Consider the following 16,149-nt stretch of genomic DNA (forward strand, 5'->3'; position numbering starts at 1 on the left):
CAGAACGGCCAGAGCTGGGCTGATCTGCAGCCAGGAGCTTCTTCCATGTCTCCCACGCGAATGCAGGGGCCCAAGCACTTGGGCCATCTTCTACTGCTTTTCCAGGCCATTAGCAGGGAGCTGGATCGGAAGTGGAACACCTAGGACACAAACCAGCGCCCAGATGGGATGCCAGCACTGCAGGTGGAGACTTAACCTACTACATCACAGCATTGGCCCCAAGGTAACCTCTATTAATATTCCAAACAATTCTTGCAAAGTATTAACAAAAATGCAAACACTTATACTCAAAAAATTGCACTAAGCAATGTCTACTCCTTAGAAGAACTAATACTGATCTCACAGGACACGGGAACTGAGGCATTAGGCAGTTAAGGGACCTGACACATTTTCTGAGTGGCATGTCTAGAACTGAAATTGGTCTATTTAGCTCCGAAGCCCTGGCTCTCTCCCTGTCCTGCCTACCTATTTGTTTAATGGCTGATCTACGCATGCTTCCTTTCAGCTCCCTGAAAATACAGAGAGTGCCTATCTTTCTTTCCACGCCTGAGACTGTAGACAACACAAAACCAAGTGGGAACAGGCTACCTCTAAAGCAAATGAATTTTTAAGGACTTCTGACTAAACTGTTAGAAGTTTATTAATAAGAATTACAATCCCCATAGTCTTAATTCTTCTACAGGAAACATGAAAGTTTTATTGAATAAACACAATAGCATTTCACTGTGCAAAGTCATTTTCACATAAATCAATCATCTAAGTCACACAATAACCTGTAAAACACCACGTTTCACACGTGACGATCCTGAATCTAGAAAAGAAACACTGCTGCACGCAGTCACACTCCAAGCCCTGGGACCCAGGCCCGGTGCTCTCACTGCCTCACATTCTATTTTCAGTGGAGGACATCTGAAAAGTCCTAATTAAGCACGTGAGATAAGACACCTGAGTCACCATGACATGCATGCTTTATTGTATACTGGTCTCTGCATGACTGTTTTTAATTTTTTAATTTTTATTTATTTTTTTAAAGATGTATTTATTTGAAAGGCAGAGTTACAGAAAGGGAGAGGCAGAGAGAGAGATCTTCCATCCACTGGTTCACCCCTCAGTTAGGCCAAGCCAAAGCCAAGAGCTTCTTCTGGGTCTCCCACGTGGGTGGCAGAAGGCCAAACCCTTGGGCCATTAGCAAGGAGCTGGATCAGAAATGGAGCAGCTGGGACTTAAACCAGCGCCAACATGGGATGCCAGCACTACAGGCAGCAGCTTAACTCATTATGCCACAGTGCAGGCCCCAAGTTGTTTTATGTACTTGAAAGTCAGAGGGAGAGAAGGTGGGGCGGGGCCGGGCAATCTCCACCTGCTGGTTTACCCCCCAAATGCCTGCAGTAGCCAGGCCAAATGAGTCCAGGAGGAAAGTGAGGACCTGAATTAGGAAGTGGCCTGAAAAATGGAGAGGACGATTTAAGCGAAACTACAAATGAGTTGCTTGCTAGATTCAGATGGTGAAAGAGAAGACTATGGAGTGTGATGTAAACAACTGAGTAGACAAAGAGGGACAGACTCAGATAACAGAGGAGGGAATACAGAAAGGGAGGAAGAGCTGGTGACACAGGTGCTGCAAGGAAGTCAGACCTTTCCAGCTCTCTGGTCTGGAGCCTCAAGACCTAACAGAGCAGTGAGTGTTAACCAGGCTAGGCACTTAACACATTATTTAGTTGTCAATAGACACATCATTTTGGAGGTTTGGAGACTCCTTGTACATCTGGGGAATGAGCAGTATCTGGAGAAAAGAGGCATGGAAATAGTCCTAGGAATTGTTTTAGGAAAGACTCTTGGCTTGGTCTGAGAATCCAAAGTCAAGCATTCTCTAAGTTTCCAGATTTCCTAATCCAGATGGCCACCGATTACAAAAACAACAACAACAAAAAAATGTGTTCAAGATTCAGGAGATAGGTAAAGGTAAGCAATTAAATTTGAACAGACTGTCCATTAAGCCCAGCAAAGACCAAACAGTAGAGCCAGTGCTGTGGTGCAGTGGGTTAAAGCCCCAGCTTGCAGCACCAACATCTCAAATGGGTGCTGGTTCGAGTCCTGGCTGCTCCATTTCTGATCCAGCACCTGGGAAAGCAGCAGAAGGTGGCCCAAGTCTTTGGGCCCCTGCACCCACGTGGGAGACCCAGAAGGAACTCCTGGCTCCTGGCTTCACATCGGCCCAGCTCCCACCATTGCAGTGGTTTGGGGAATAAAGGAGTAAAGCAGCAGATTAAAGACCTCTCTCTGTCTGTATCTCTGTAACTCTATCCAAAAAAAAAAGTCCAAGCAGTACCAAATAATAAAGACAATGTATAGATTAGGAACCTCTGGAGACCACTATAAATTTCAATTCCCTGTCTGACCCAGGTAATTATTCATTTGTATTTTTCAGCACCATGAGTTTTCAAAGCACTTGCACATGCACCTTCCCATTAGGTACAAGATGGAGAGGAAAATACAGGCTCAACTGGCCTGGGGGGAAGTTGAGGGCCTAACAATTCAAAACATTTACCCTGTTTCTTCCAAGCAGTCAGGGCAAGGCTGGGAGTCAAGAACGTGGTGCAGTCTCCTGGTGCCTGGCTGCAGCTTCCTGTCTCTCCTTCACAGGCTTCCATTACAGTCAGGAACTGACCTCACTGCAATCACTCACAAGTACCTCTTCCTTCTGCAGGCTCACTCCTTGAAGGGTGAAAAATTCCCTTTGTAACTCTAGCACTTAGCAAAAGGATTAGCACACAGAAGGTGTGCACTGCTTGGATTAACTGAACACACTGAAGCCGGGCAATCTCTGGTTTCATTTTATACAACATAAACACAAAGATGAAATGACAAACTCAATTCAGTGACCACGCTGAAATTTAAGTTCTTACATGTTGTTTCAGAGCCACATGTTTTGTCATGTGGCATAAAAACTGTTTCAACACTCACATTTAGGGGCCCCCTGTGGCACAGGGAGTTAAGCCACTGCTTGCTGCAACATGAGCACCCAGCAGCCCGTATCTGACTTCCTACCCAGCCCCCTCCTAATGTGCCTGGGATCACAGCAGAGGATGGCCCGAACGCTTGGGTCCCCGCCACTCACGTGGGAGACCCAGATGGAGTTCCTGGCTCCTAACTTCAGCCTGGCTGAGCCCATGCTGTTGTGGCCATTGGGAAAGAAGAAGATTTCTGTCTCTCCCTCTCTCTGTTGCTTTGCCTTTCAAATAAATCTTTTTTTTTTTTTTTTAAAGTGCATTTAAGAGACTGAAAATAGGGGGCCAGTGCTGTGGAGTAGTAAGTTAAGCCTCCACCTGAAATGCCAGCATCCTATATGGGTGCCGGCTGGAGTGCTTTTCTTCTAATCCAGGTCTCTGCTTAATGGCCTAGGAAAGCAGCGGAAGTTGGCCCAAGTGCTTGGGCCCCTGCACCCGAGTGGGAGACCTGGAAGAAGCTCTTGGCTTCGGACTGGCTCAGCTCCCACCATTGCAGCCATTTAGGGAGTGAATGGAAGATCTTTGTCTCTAACTCTACCTCTCAAATAAATAAATAAAATCTTTAAAAAATAGAAAATAAAGAAACTGAAAATAGAAATTAACAGTTAGCAATTTATACACAATCCTTTAATTTTCAATCCCTCCCAGAAGGTAGTAAGGTAAAGTAACAGAATTTTACTTACACATTATTAACCAATTACAGTAACTTTTACCATACAAAGTTAATTCACACAGGGAGCAGTTATTCAGTCTAGCAGCTGGGACTTCACTTCCCTCCAATGCAGACCATGGGAGGCAGCAGTGGAGGCTCAGCAGTTGGGTTCCTACCGTCCATGTGGGAGCCCTGGACTGAGTTTCCACCTCCCAGCTTCAGCCCTCAGCTACTGCTGGTAATGGGGACTGAACCAGTGAATGTGTTCATGTTGTTGTTCTTCCCCTTTCATATACATAAATTTTTTAACTCATGACTTCCTGGGAGTTCCCTATACTAAAACTGTCCCTCCTCCTACTGACAGACAAGTCCAATTGCATTACAACTAAGAATTCCTATCAGGGACTGGTGTTGTGGCATGAGTCAAGCAGTCACCTTCAACTCTGGCTGCTTCATTTCCAACCCCGCTGCCTGCTAACTCCACTAGAAAGGCAAAGGAATGTGGCCCAAGTGCTTAGGTTGCTGCCACCCCGGTGGGAGACCCAGATGAAGCCCCTGGCTCCTACCTTCAGACAGGCCCAGCCCTAGCCACTGGGGCCAGTTGGGGAGTGAACCAGCCAATGGAAGATCTCGGTCTCTCCCTCTCTTTCTGTAACCTTTTCAAATAAATAATTTTTTAAAGATGTATTCATTTATTTGAAAGGCAAAGTTAGAGAGAGAGAAAAAGTTCTTCCATCCACTGATTTACCCCCCAAAATGGCCGCAGATGGGCTGATCCGAAGTCAAGAGCAAGGAGCTTCTTCCGGGTCTCCCATGTGGGTGCAGGGGCCTAAGGAGTTGGGCCATCTTCTATTGCTTTCTCAGGCCATAGCAGAGAGCCGGATTAGATGTTGAGCAGCTGGGACTTGAACCGGTGGCCACATGGGATGCCAGCGTTGCAGGCAGTGGCTTTACCCCCTACACCACAGCACTGGCTCCTGAATAAGTAAAACTTTAAAAAATAATGTTAAAAAGAAAATTCACGTCAGAGAAAAAATTTCTAAACCTCAACCAAAACCAAACTTTTAGACTTAAATCAATGTTTCTCAATCTTTTTATCTTTATTGCCCCTTAGGGAATATTTTCAGACTTTCTCCCCTCCCTTGTGAAATTTTAAAAGACAGGATGCACTGTTATACCATACAAGTATCTGTGCTCAACACACATGAAAGGAGTATGGGGGCCAGCATCGCTGCAGTTAAGCTGCGTCCCGTATCAGAGTACCTTCCTGATTTGAATCCCAGCTTCTCTGCTTCCAATCCAGCTTCCTAATGTGTATCCTGCGAGGCAGCCCATCGTGGCTCAAGAAACTGGGTCCCTGCCACCCACAAGGGAGGACCCAGATGGAATTCCAGGCTCCCAGCTGCAGCATCCAGAGCTGGGCCAGGGTGCAGACATTTGAGGAGTTAACCAGGGAATGGAAGATGTCTGAATCTCTTTCTCTCCCAGTCTGCCTTCAAATAAAATGAAAATGGTTTAATTTAAAAAAAGAGTTGACTTTTTTTCACCACCACGCTCAGAACCACTGCTTACTCCCTTGGGAATGACATCACTCACTGAGAACACATTTACTTAGTGTTTACTGAGTGGCAACTATAGAACAGGCTGAGATATTCAGGACAAAAAAACTTGAGAACAGTAACATTCAATTTTGTCGTTTACTAATTTTGACCCACAGAACCAAAACAAAATAGACTTGAAGACAGAGACTTTCTTCCTAGCATCTGTACCTGCAAAGGGCCTCACGTAAGGAATACGCTCACTAAACATTGGATGAAAGGACAGAAATTGCTGGAATCCTAGACATGATAGTTATACTGCTTCTAAATGTCACACAGCAAGATGAGACCCTTTACAGCAGGTCACAGAAATCTAAGCTTCATATTTCAAATTCAGTTCAAAATCCAACGCACTACAACCCTGAAATCTGGAATTATTTGCAGTCAATTTTCAGGAAGACAAAACCACCTTGAACTAAAACAAACAGCTCCTATTCAGTAATTTTTAACATTTGTAGTTCACTAAAGGCTTTGAGAATCTGATAAGAAGCTTTGCCCTATTAACCCGGGAAAACACATACAACTGTAACATTCATAGAATTTCTAAACCCGGCCGGCGCCGCTGCTCACTAGGCTAATCCTCCGCCTTGCGGCGCCGGCACACCGGGTTCTAGTCCCGGTCGGGGCGCTGGTTCTGTCCCGGCTGCCCCTCTTCCAGGCCAGCTCTCTGCTGTGGCCAGGGAGTGCAGTGGAGGATGGCTCAAGTGCTTGGGCCCTGCACCCCATGGGAGACCAGGATAGGCACCTGGCTCCTGCCTTCGGATCAGCGCGGTGCGCCGGCCGCAGCGCGCCAACTGCGGCGGCCATTGGAGGGTGAACCAACGGAAAAGGAAGACCTTTCTCTCTGTCTATCTCACTGTCCACTCTGCCTGTCAAAAAATAAAATAAATAAATAAATAAAATTTCTAAACCCAACCTATTGACTTCAGTTTAAGAATTTCCCTGCTGGGGCCGACTCCGTGGCTCAACAGGCTAATCCTCCGCCTTGCGGCGCCGGCACACCAGGTTCTAGTCCCGGTCAGGGCGTGGGATTCTATCCCGGTTGCCCCTCTTCCAGGCCAGCTCTCTGCTATGGCCTGGGAAGGCAGTGGAGGATGGCCCAAGTCCTTGGGCCCTGCACCCCATGGGAGACCAGGAGGAAGCACCTGGCTCCTGGCTTCGGATCAGTGAGATGCGCCGGCCGCGGTGGCCATTGGAGGGTGAACAAACAGCAAAAAGGAAGACCTTTCTCTCTGTCTCTCTCTCACTATCCACTCTGCCTGTCAAAAATAAATAAATAAATAATAATTTCCCTGCTGGGGCAAGCACTACAGCATAGCGGGTTAAGCCAGTTTCAGTCCTGGCAGCCCCACTTCTGATCCAGCTCCCTGCTAACGTGCGTGCTTGAGAAAACAGTGGAAGATGGCTCATGTCCCCGATTCCCTGCACCCACATAGGAAACCTGGATGAAGCTAGCCCTGGCCTTTGTGGCCATTTGGGAAGCAAACCAGCAGATCTATCTTTAGCTCTGCCTTTCAAATAAATAAAATAAATCTTAAAATAAAAAGGAGAGAGGGAGAAAAGAACTTCTCCATTCAAAGAATATGTAAACAAACACAATATATTAAGTTTAAAAATAAGTTAATGAGGCTGGAGATGTGGGTTTAGCCACTGCCTGAAATGCCAGCATCCCATTATCAGAGTACCAGTTCCAGGCCTGGCTGCTTTGTTTCTGATCCAGCTTCCTGCTAAAGGTGCCTGGGCAGGCAGAAGGTAGCCCAAGTGCTTGGGCCCCTGCCACCCATGTGGGAGACTGGGGTGGAGTTCCAGGCTCCTGGCTTTGGCCTGGTCCAAATGTAACTGATGTGGCCATTAGTTGTTGTGGCCATTTGGGGAATGGATCAGCAGAAGGAGATCAATCTCTGCCTATCTCACAAATTTCTAAAAACTTTAAGCATCTAAGGCATTTTTTTAATGCCAATTTTCTAGTTTAAGAAATGTTAAGCTTAAGAATATATAAAGTAGAAACATCCTTTTTGGTAACACACTGTACTGTACTTACACTAGTTGCATTCTTACATGCCAGAAGTTCAAAGACTTAAAGAGAAACAGCCCAATTTGTAAATATATTTGTAATACTTAAAACTTTAAGATTCACTAGATTACATTAAATACTATACAATGCTACTGAAATAGATTTCAGTCTTTCCCTCCTTGATTAAAGAAACATCAATTTGTGTGGTGTCTTCTATCTGTGGCACTGGTCACGATACTGATTAAATGGAATAAACACAAGAACAAACGTAGTCTCTTTGAGCATAAAATCCTTTAAGCAAAGCCTACAGTAGGACTCTGAAGGATACCACTTCCTCTGCTCAATAGTTACGTAAAAGGTATGCTGGGATAAAAGGGGGAAATTTGCAGGGACAGAAAACAGTATCGGGCCCAAAGTGACACAGCAGGACAAGCATGAGGCATGCAGCCGTAAGTCCCTACTTGGATGCTCCCACCCCGTATTAGAGTGCCTGGCTTCCAGTCCTGCTTCTGCCTGCAATTTCAGGTTCCTGCTAACACATCCTGGGAGGCAGATGATGGCTCAAGTACCTGGGTTTTGTCCACTCAGGTAAGAGACCTGGATTGAGTTGCAGGCTCTCAGCTTCAGCGTGGCCCAGCCCTGGCTGTTGCAGACATCTGGAGAATAAACCAAAAGATGGGAAATCTCTGGTCTCTAGCCTCTCGAACTTTCAGATTGAAATGATAAAAAAAAAAAAAAAAGGAATCCTTAAATACCACTGTCACTGACTCGGAGCCCAGAGTGAGCATCAGATCCCGAAGGGCCTAAGCATCTGTGTTTTATGAAAGGCAGCAAGGCGGCCGGCGCCGTGGCTCAACAGGCTAATCCTCCGCCTCGCGGCGCCGGCACACCGGGTTCTAGTCCCGGTCGGGGCACCGATCCTGTCCCGGTTGCCCCTCTTCCAGGCCAGCTCTCTGCTGTGGCCAGGGAGTGCAGTGGAGGATGGCCCAAGTGCTTGGGCCCTGCACCCCATGGGAGACCAGGATAAGCACCTGGCTCCTGCCATCGGAACAGCGCGGTGCGCCGGCCGCAGCGCACTACCGCGGCGGCCATTGGAGGGTGAACCAACGGAAAAGAAGACCTTTCTCTCTGTCTCTCTCTCACTGTCCACTCTGCCTGTCAAAAAAAAAAAAAAAATAGGAAAAAGAAAGGCAGCAAGGAAAATCATTGGCAGAAAAATGTGAAATGTGTACATAGAAACAGAAAAATCCAGGCTCACAATAACTTTAGACTCACCCCTAACAGGTAATCTGACGCCAGACCATCTGCTTATTGGTGAACTGAACCTGCTGTCCAGTAAAAGGGAAGCGGGAACGGGATTCAAGTATGTCAAAGTGATTTTTTAAACACTGTAGATGACAAGTACGTTAAAGTCGGTAAAAGAGTAAGAATGAACAAATCACATCTCCCAAACAACACTGAACAAATTCCACACACAAATCAGAGCAAAACACTAGCCAAAACCCATGCTCGGTTCTTCAGCTAGTGGCTCCCCGTGACTACAAAGAAGTTCAAGTGGGGCTTCTGGAGAGCTGGGCAGGTTCCCTATCTTGCTCTAGGCGCTGGTTTAACCAGTGTGGCCAGTCTGTGAAAATTCATCTCACCTTCCACAGGTTTATTATTCTCCAACAGAAAATGTTTATGAAGCCAAAAAAGGTAATGCTTGTTTTTTTTTTTTAAATCAAGGTAAAATTAATTTAATGGCTCAGTAACTTCTTAAAATGCTCTCGTTTTGATTTCAGATAAGGTTAGCTTATATATATCCAACATTAATGACCACTCCAAATTTAAAGTTTTGCTTTTAAATATCTTAAGACTATCCATATAATTACAGAGATAGATATCGAGTTAAAACAATAAAGCTGAAGCAGTCAATATATATGGCTAAAGTTTGGAATGTGTAAATAACGAAATAAGCAAATTGAAACCTAATAGTAATAAGCACAATTGCCTCCGCTCAGGAGAACGGCACTTCCTGCGCCCTCAACAAAGTGATACAGGAGGGAGAGGGTGACCGTCCCAGGCATTATAACCCGAAGGCTGAGTTGACAGGGACAGTTACTACTGTATAAAAACCTATCGGGCTAGGCATTATGTGCTGAAGGTTAAGCCTCTGCTTGGGACGCCCACATCCCAAACCTGGATGGAGCACCAGCTCCTCCACTTCCAGTTCAGCTTCCTGCTAATGCACCTGGGAGGCAAGGAACAGTCCAAGTACTTGGGTTCCTGCCACCTACGTGGGAGACCTGGATTGAGTCCCAGCTGTTAGCTCTGGCCTGGCCCAGCCCTGGATGTCACAGACAAATGGGGAGTGAACTAGCAGATGGAAGATCTCTTTGCCTTTCAAATAAATATCTTTCTTTAAAATGTGACAAAAGAAAAAAATATACAGGCTAATCCCCAAAGCCAAAATTTAAAGCAAGCAAAATCCCAGCCCTCTCCCTCCATGTCCTGGAGGTGCCTACGAAAGGGGGTGGGGCATTTCCCTGTGTGGCTGTGAAGTCAGCAAGTACAGCTCAGACTTAGCCAGCATCTGGACCTTGGCCAGGCCTTGGAAAGTATAGAGAGCGCCTTCTGATGCAAAATACACACGACAGATGGCTTCAATCACCTGCCATCTAAGAACTTCAAATTGCCTAAATTATGTAAGTACCAACACATGTCAACAATTCTTCAGGTTATCTTCATCAAAACCAGCCACGGAAAAGCAGCACGTTAACCTGTTTCAGTATAAGCATTTAGAGCTAACACATATTTGAAAAAACAAAAAGGTACTTTCTCACCATAATTTCTCACTAGTGTGACTCACAGCACTAAATGCTAGTTGTGTTTGTTTTTAAAGTTCTAGTTTCAAAGTTTTATCCACACAGAAAAATCTCAAAAACTATAAACCACTCAGGAATACGTTTTCTTCATTTTCCTTTTTTTCTTCCCCTAAAATGTCTACAGTGTTACTTTTGTCCCAAAGGAAAAAGACCTAAAGAAAAATGCTTAACACCAAGATTCCAAAGTGTAAAGCATTTAAAAAAAAAAAAAGTTGAATACTTTGTAGAATCACATTACTAAGATACTTCTACTTCGCTTTTTCATCGAAAGAACAAAACAGAGTTTCACACACAGCCTGCTCGGGTCAGCACAGCTCAGTCCTTACACAGGGCCCAGGCCCCTTGCGTCGCACAGACGTGGGAAAAACAACATACTGTAGACACGCTGGGAGTTTCCATCAAGGTGAGCTTTAGTTCTCGACTTTATCAGGAGTCCACAGTTACATCTGCTAAGTTTCCCTAAACCTTTGATTTTTTTAAGAATGAAACTTTTTTGCCTATCTCGGTGCATTTGGAAAGCTTTCTGAAAATCAAAACAAAACTTCAAGATACTTTTGCATCTGACTCAAGACCAGCTGTCTGAAGTTCCCACGCCGGGATAAAGCGCGCTTCAGGGACCACCTTGCAGCCATGACTTACAGAATCCCACTCCCCTGTCTCAGCTCCCCCGCCTGCACCTGTCTTTCAGAACCACCACCTTTGTAGATGGATGGGTATATGACACGCACAGCGAAAGGTTAACTGTAGGATGAGAAGTGTGCACACACGTATACAACCACTGGCATTTTTTTCACCTTTTTATGTGAAAATTCTGGATAATGGGGTGAAATACAATCATTTTCAAACGCAGAACACAAAACAACTATTTATCACAGCTTTACCCTACCTAAAGCTTTCAGGCCCTACGTCAAAAGCCCTCGCTTCTCCAGCACTTCACACACACACACAAAAACTCTTCCTTAAGACGGCCAAAACCTCGAGAATCGTCAGGACCGATCAAATTTAGAGCGATACTAAAAAAAAAAAAAAAAGCTGTCACCCAAACCAAGTTGAGCTAAAAAGTCATTTTCTAGGGTTCCTGAGAACTTTGTCAACTTTACTCCGTAAACTTTTTTTTCTTCCTTATCATTTCACCGAACTGTTAATTCCAAATAGTAGGTCTTTAACACAAACAAAATTCCCCAGCAAGCGGGATCTGTGGACCTCCCCTCCCAGGTCCAAAATAACCCGACGAGTTGGGGGTGCTGGCGGTTCCAGGTGCTGCTGTTCACCACCGGACGGTCCCCAGGCTGGAACCGCGCCTGAGGTCTACCCCGGTCAAACGCGCAGGGAGAGGCGAGGAGGGCGTCGCGAGGAAGAGGGGAGGAGAAATCCAACGCTGAACGCCGAGGGCCAGCGAAGCCCCGGGTCCACCGCGCCGCGGGGGCAGGGGGTGCGCTCCGGCGGGAGCAGCGCAGGTGCGCGGGCCGGGGGGAGCCGCGCGCCCACCTGGAGCCCCCCGGGCGCCCCGGGCCCGCGCCGCCGCCCCCCGCCCGGCCAGCCGCGCCCGCACCTCTCGGTCCTTGAGGCCCAGCAAGAGCACCTCCTCCATCAGGGTCAGCCGGGTTTCCTTGGAGTCGCCCTTGTCGTCGTCGTCCTGCTCGTCGCGGCGGCTCTGCGCGTCGTCCTCGCCGCTGCCGCCGCCGCCGCCCGCCGCCCTCTCCTTGTCGGCGGCGTGGCGGGAGGCCTCGGTGCGCCGCTGCACCAGGCCCGAGCTGCGCTGGGTCAGCGAGGTCATGGCTCCGGCCGAGGCGCCGCGCGGGCCGAAGAGGGACGCGGGTCCGACCGGGTCGCCCTCCTCCTCCTGCTCCCGCCGCGGCCCCTGACCCGGGCTTCCGTGTTAGATCCGGGGGCTGGGGCGACGTCCGTCGGCTGCGGGGCCGGGGGCGGTCATGGGGAGTCAGGCTGGGCTTGGGCGAGGAGGAAGAGGGGCGCTTTCCTGCCCGCGGCCGCGGCCCCTAAAACTGCCCAAGCTCCGAAGCGGAGGCGGCGGCGGCGGCGGCGGCGCCTCTCCAATATGGCGGCGCCGGCTGACGTCACCGGAGGATGTGGCAGAGTCGGCGCAGCGAGGCCCGGAAGGCGCCGGAAGCGGCGGATGGGATCGGCCGCCGCCGCCGCCGCCGCCGCCCACCGGCTCCGCGGCCTGGGGTGCGCGCCTTCTCTTCCGCGTGTCCTCCGGCCGCCGCCTGAGGCCTCGGGCCGGTGACGTGTCCGCGTCACGTTCACCTCAACTTTCGTCCCTCACGAGCCGGGATGGAGCCGGCGCGTCGGCGAGCGCGCGCGCGAGTGTGGAGCGCTGAGGCCGCGCAAGGGTGGACCCCGCCGAGCCTCGAGCTGTGCCCCCGCACCTCGGTGCGCGGAGGGCCCGCCCGCCGGGACTGTGCTCGCCCCGCTGGACGCCCGGACGCCCGGACGCCGGGGGAGGAGCGGCTGCGCCGTCTGGGGGCAGCCGGGCTGGGGCGCGGGGACTGGTTTTGTGTGAAAAACTTTGCTCTCCCGCTCCGACTTGCGCTGCGCGGTGGCCGGGGAGCCCCGCACAGCTAGTGGCGCGCATGGCCGCACGCGCGACCTTTACGGCCTTTTTATGGAGACAATAAACCTGTTGGGTTTCGTGCCACGTCTCTGCCCGCGTAATGACTGGGTTTCAGTCCTCTTGGCGTGCTGCACAGTTCTGTGCAAGTTACGTTAAAGGCTAGCTGTCACACCGCGAGAGGTAGGGCGGGGGCGGAAGGGTGGCGTGTGTAAAGTACCACGTTGCCCAGAAACGGCGTTGTGCGCCATCCGGTATTAGGATCCACAGTGACCACAGGCTGGAGCTGTGCTTTGGTTAGGTTCTTCCCCCTCCACGACCCGGCATCCCGACCTGCAGTAGCCCCAGAACGCGATGCAGGCCAGGGCCACAGGGTCAGTACCAAGTCCTCCCCTCTTTGCTGGACGGCCAACTGTTTGTGGGCAGTTCCCCCAGCTAACAACAACAACAACGGTGCAGTAGTACAAAAGCCTTTCTCTTCAGCCTTACCTCCTAGGGACCTCAGATTGACACCCATTTTACCTGAGAAGAAATGGGTTCAGAGGAGTGAAGCAGTCTCCCCAGAGTCAGCACGTCTGGCAAGTTGCAAACCTGGATCGGAACACTGGCTCTTAATGCAATCCCCAGACAAATGTTTGCATTTGTAATATCTGCTGTATGCCAACCATGGTGCTGAGCCATAGGATGGAACAGCAGGCCAGGACAGCCACACAGCTCCCGTGAAGCTGACAGTTTAGTGGCAGGCACACACATGAAGCAAATATCACACAATGTGAATCACCACAATGTATAAAATGAAAAATGCGGCGATGGAAGAACTATAGAACCATGAGAGCATCACTATGGTCATGCGAAAGGGACATAATTCTATCTGAGGCTCTGAGGAAGCGGTAAGCACAGGTTGAACAAACCAAATTGGAAGTAGGAGGCATTCCGGAGAACACAGAGCAAGTGCGAAGGCACTAGGGCAAAAGAGAGGTCATGGGATAAAGGAGAAATCACAAAGGAGAACCCAGGAAAGGCCATTCTGCCTGTGCTGAGGCAGAGGGAGATGGCAAAAGCAATGGTGACAGACAAGGACTAAATGACACGGTGCTATGCGGCTGTCTTGAGATTTTGGGCTTTATCCAAGCCAACTCAGTGGGAAGCAACAAGAGTACTGCTGAATGCCCTGAGGGGGAGAGGGGTGGTATCAGATCTGCATCTTGGAAAGCTCATCAGATATTCCAGAGAGTGGTCACAGTAGACAAGCTAGTTTTTGCAGTAGAGCCGCAGGGCCTGATAGTAACTTGGGCGATGCTCAGAGAAGAAGAGAGGGTGAGAAGTGAAGCGGGTAAAACTGACACGACGCGATGACTGATGGTGGGGTGTGGGGTCTAAGGGAGAGGGGCTGTCAAAGCGGACCCCTCCCCCAGCACTGGTGTGTGCAGCGGGGGAAGGAGAGTCTTCGCCGAGAAGGGGACCACTGGGCAGTGACTGGGTGTGCACAGGTGTGTCTCAGTTGAACTTTTGCGATGCACGTGAAACCTCCAAGAGGACTTGCTGTACGGACAATTACACATAGATAGTTGTGTGTACAGGGACTTTCTGTTTTAATGCAATAAAAGTTTTAAAATGCCTAGTAAATGAAACCATAAAATACCACAAGAAAACTATAGGTGAAATCTTACACCTGTGGAGAAGAAAGAAACTTTTATCACCATAAATCAAAATACAATAAAAACATTCTTTAATTTATTTACTTTCATCTTACTTAAACAGCAAAGAGAGAGAATCTCCCATTTGCCAAATGCCCACAATACCAAGACTGAGCCAGGTTGAAGCCAGGAGCCTGGAACTCCATCCGGGTCTCTCTGCGGGTGGTAGAGACCAGGTGTTTGCTGCCTCCCAGGATGCCATTAGCAGGAAACTGGAATGAGAAGCAGAGAAGCCAGAACTTACCAAGCATTCAAACATGGGACGCAGGCATCCCAAGCAGTGACTTAACCTCTGCACCAAACACCCACCCCAATAAACATTTTATTGAAATACAGATGCTGCTCAATTTACAATGGGATTTCAACCTGATTACGCCCATTGTAAGTTGAAAGTACCATCCATCAAAAATCCATTTGGCACACCTAGCCTAACAAACATTGTAGCTTAACCCAACCAGGAGAAATCCTCCATCTTGAGAGCCTACCAGATGGAGAGGAATGAGAACAACGCAGACAGAAGCGGACTCGCAACCTGGAGCCACTCCTAGCCAAGGCCAGGTGCTAGCAGCAGCACCATTCCAGCCACCCCTGATTGCAGGAGCCAGATAGAAATGCTCATTGTTCTAGGCCACTAAATTTTATGTTGTCTGGCAGCACTATCTGATAGCAATACATTAGCTCATCTAGTTCTCACAACATCCTAGTTATGTTCTATAATTACCCCTATCTTACGGGAAAGGGAACCAAGCCACAGAGAGATTCCGTGTCTTGCCCAAGTTTACCCAGGCTGGCTCCAGAGCCCCTGTTCTTAACCAGGACCTGATCATGTCTCAGACATTTTAGTATCAAACAGCTACACAAAGTGGTCTTTGTCGTAAAAGCCATGAAAGTTTGAGGCAAATGCAAAGTGTCAAAGACTTCACATTTTATTTTTGAATAAGTGATAAATTCACATACTTCAAAACTGAAGTGGATAAAAGGCCTGAACACAGAGAAGTTATTCCTCTACCCTTGTCTCCATCGATTAGGCAAAATTTTAAGATGCCTCATGATTCTCAACACCTAGTATCTGCACTTTTGTGCAATCCCCTCCCCTTCTCCCTCACTCTCTAAGACTTTATTTATTTGAAAGTCAGAGCTAGAGAGAGAAAGAGGGAGAAATGGGGGGCAGGGGAGAGATCTTCAATCCAGTGGTTCACTCCCTAGACAGCCCCAAAAGCCAGGGCTGAGCCAGGTGGAAGCCAGGAGCCAGGAGCTTCATCTGAGTTTCCCATGTGGGTGGCAGGACCCATGCACTTGGGCCATCTTCCACTGCTTTTCCCAGGCCATTAGCAGGGAGCTGGATCAAAAATGGAGCAGCTGGTACACAAACCAGCACCCACAGGGGATGCCAGCGTTGCAGGTGGGCAGCATTACCCACTATGCCACAATGCTGGCCCCTAGACCCCAACCCCCTCTCCTTGAGCGCGGGCAGAACTTGTGCCTCGCTTCTAATGAATAGAATGTGGTGAAAGGTGAAAGATATTCCACGTGTAATTAAGGTACCTAATAGATTCCCCGTGAGCTCATGAAAAGACTCTTCTAGGGCCCAAGTAATCAGGTGAGCCCAGAAGAAAAGGCTCCAACCCTTCCCTAACTAGAGACTTGAGTCAGCTGAGAAGCATTCCTGGGCGCCTTGAAGAAGAGCCACCCATGGAGACAGGTGGCCTCTAGGCGCTGATGGCTCCAAGCTTAGAACCACACGCAA

At 48.7% G+C, this 16,149-nt stretch overlaps 1 protein-coding gene across 1 annotated transcript in view; it reads right to left on the minus strand.

Moving 5' to 3' along the window:
* Window positions 1–12,189, minus strand: part of GOLPH3 (golgi phosphoprotein 3) — a 45,262-nt gene extending 33,073 nt beyond the window's left edge. The window contains exon 1 of the mRNA XM_062212014.1: window positions 11,689–12,189. Coding sequence (XP_062067998.1) covers window positions 11,689–11,913 — 225 coding nt within the window. The 5' untranslated portion in view covers window positions 11,914–12,189. The remainder of the gene's footprint in view (window positions 1–11,688) is intronic.
* Between the last annotated feature and the right edge of the window lie 3,960 nt (window positions 12,190–16,149).

The sequence above is a fragment of the Lepus europaeus genome, chromosome 15 (assembly GCF_033115175.1).
Source record: "Lepus europaeus isolate LE1 chromosome 15, mLepTim1.pri, whole genome shotgun sequence".
NCBI lineage: Eukaryota > Metazoa > Chordata > Mammalia > Lagomorpha > Leporidae > Lepus > Lepus europaeus.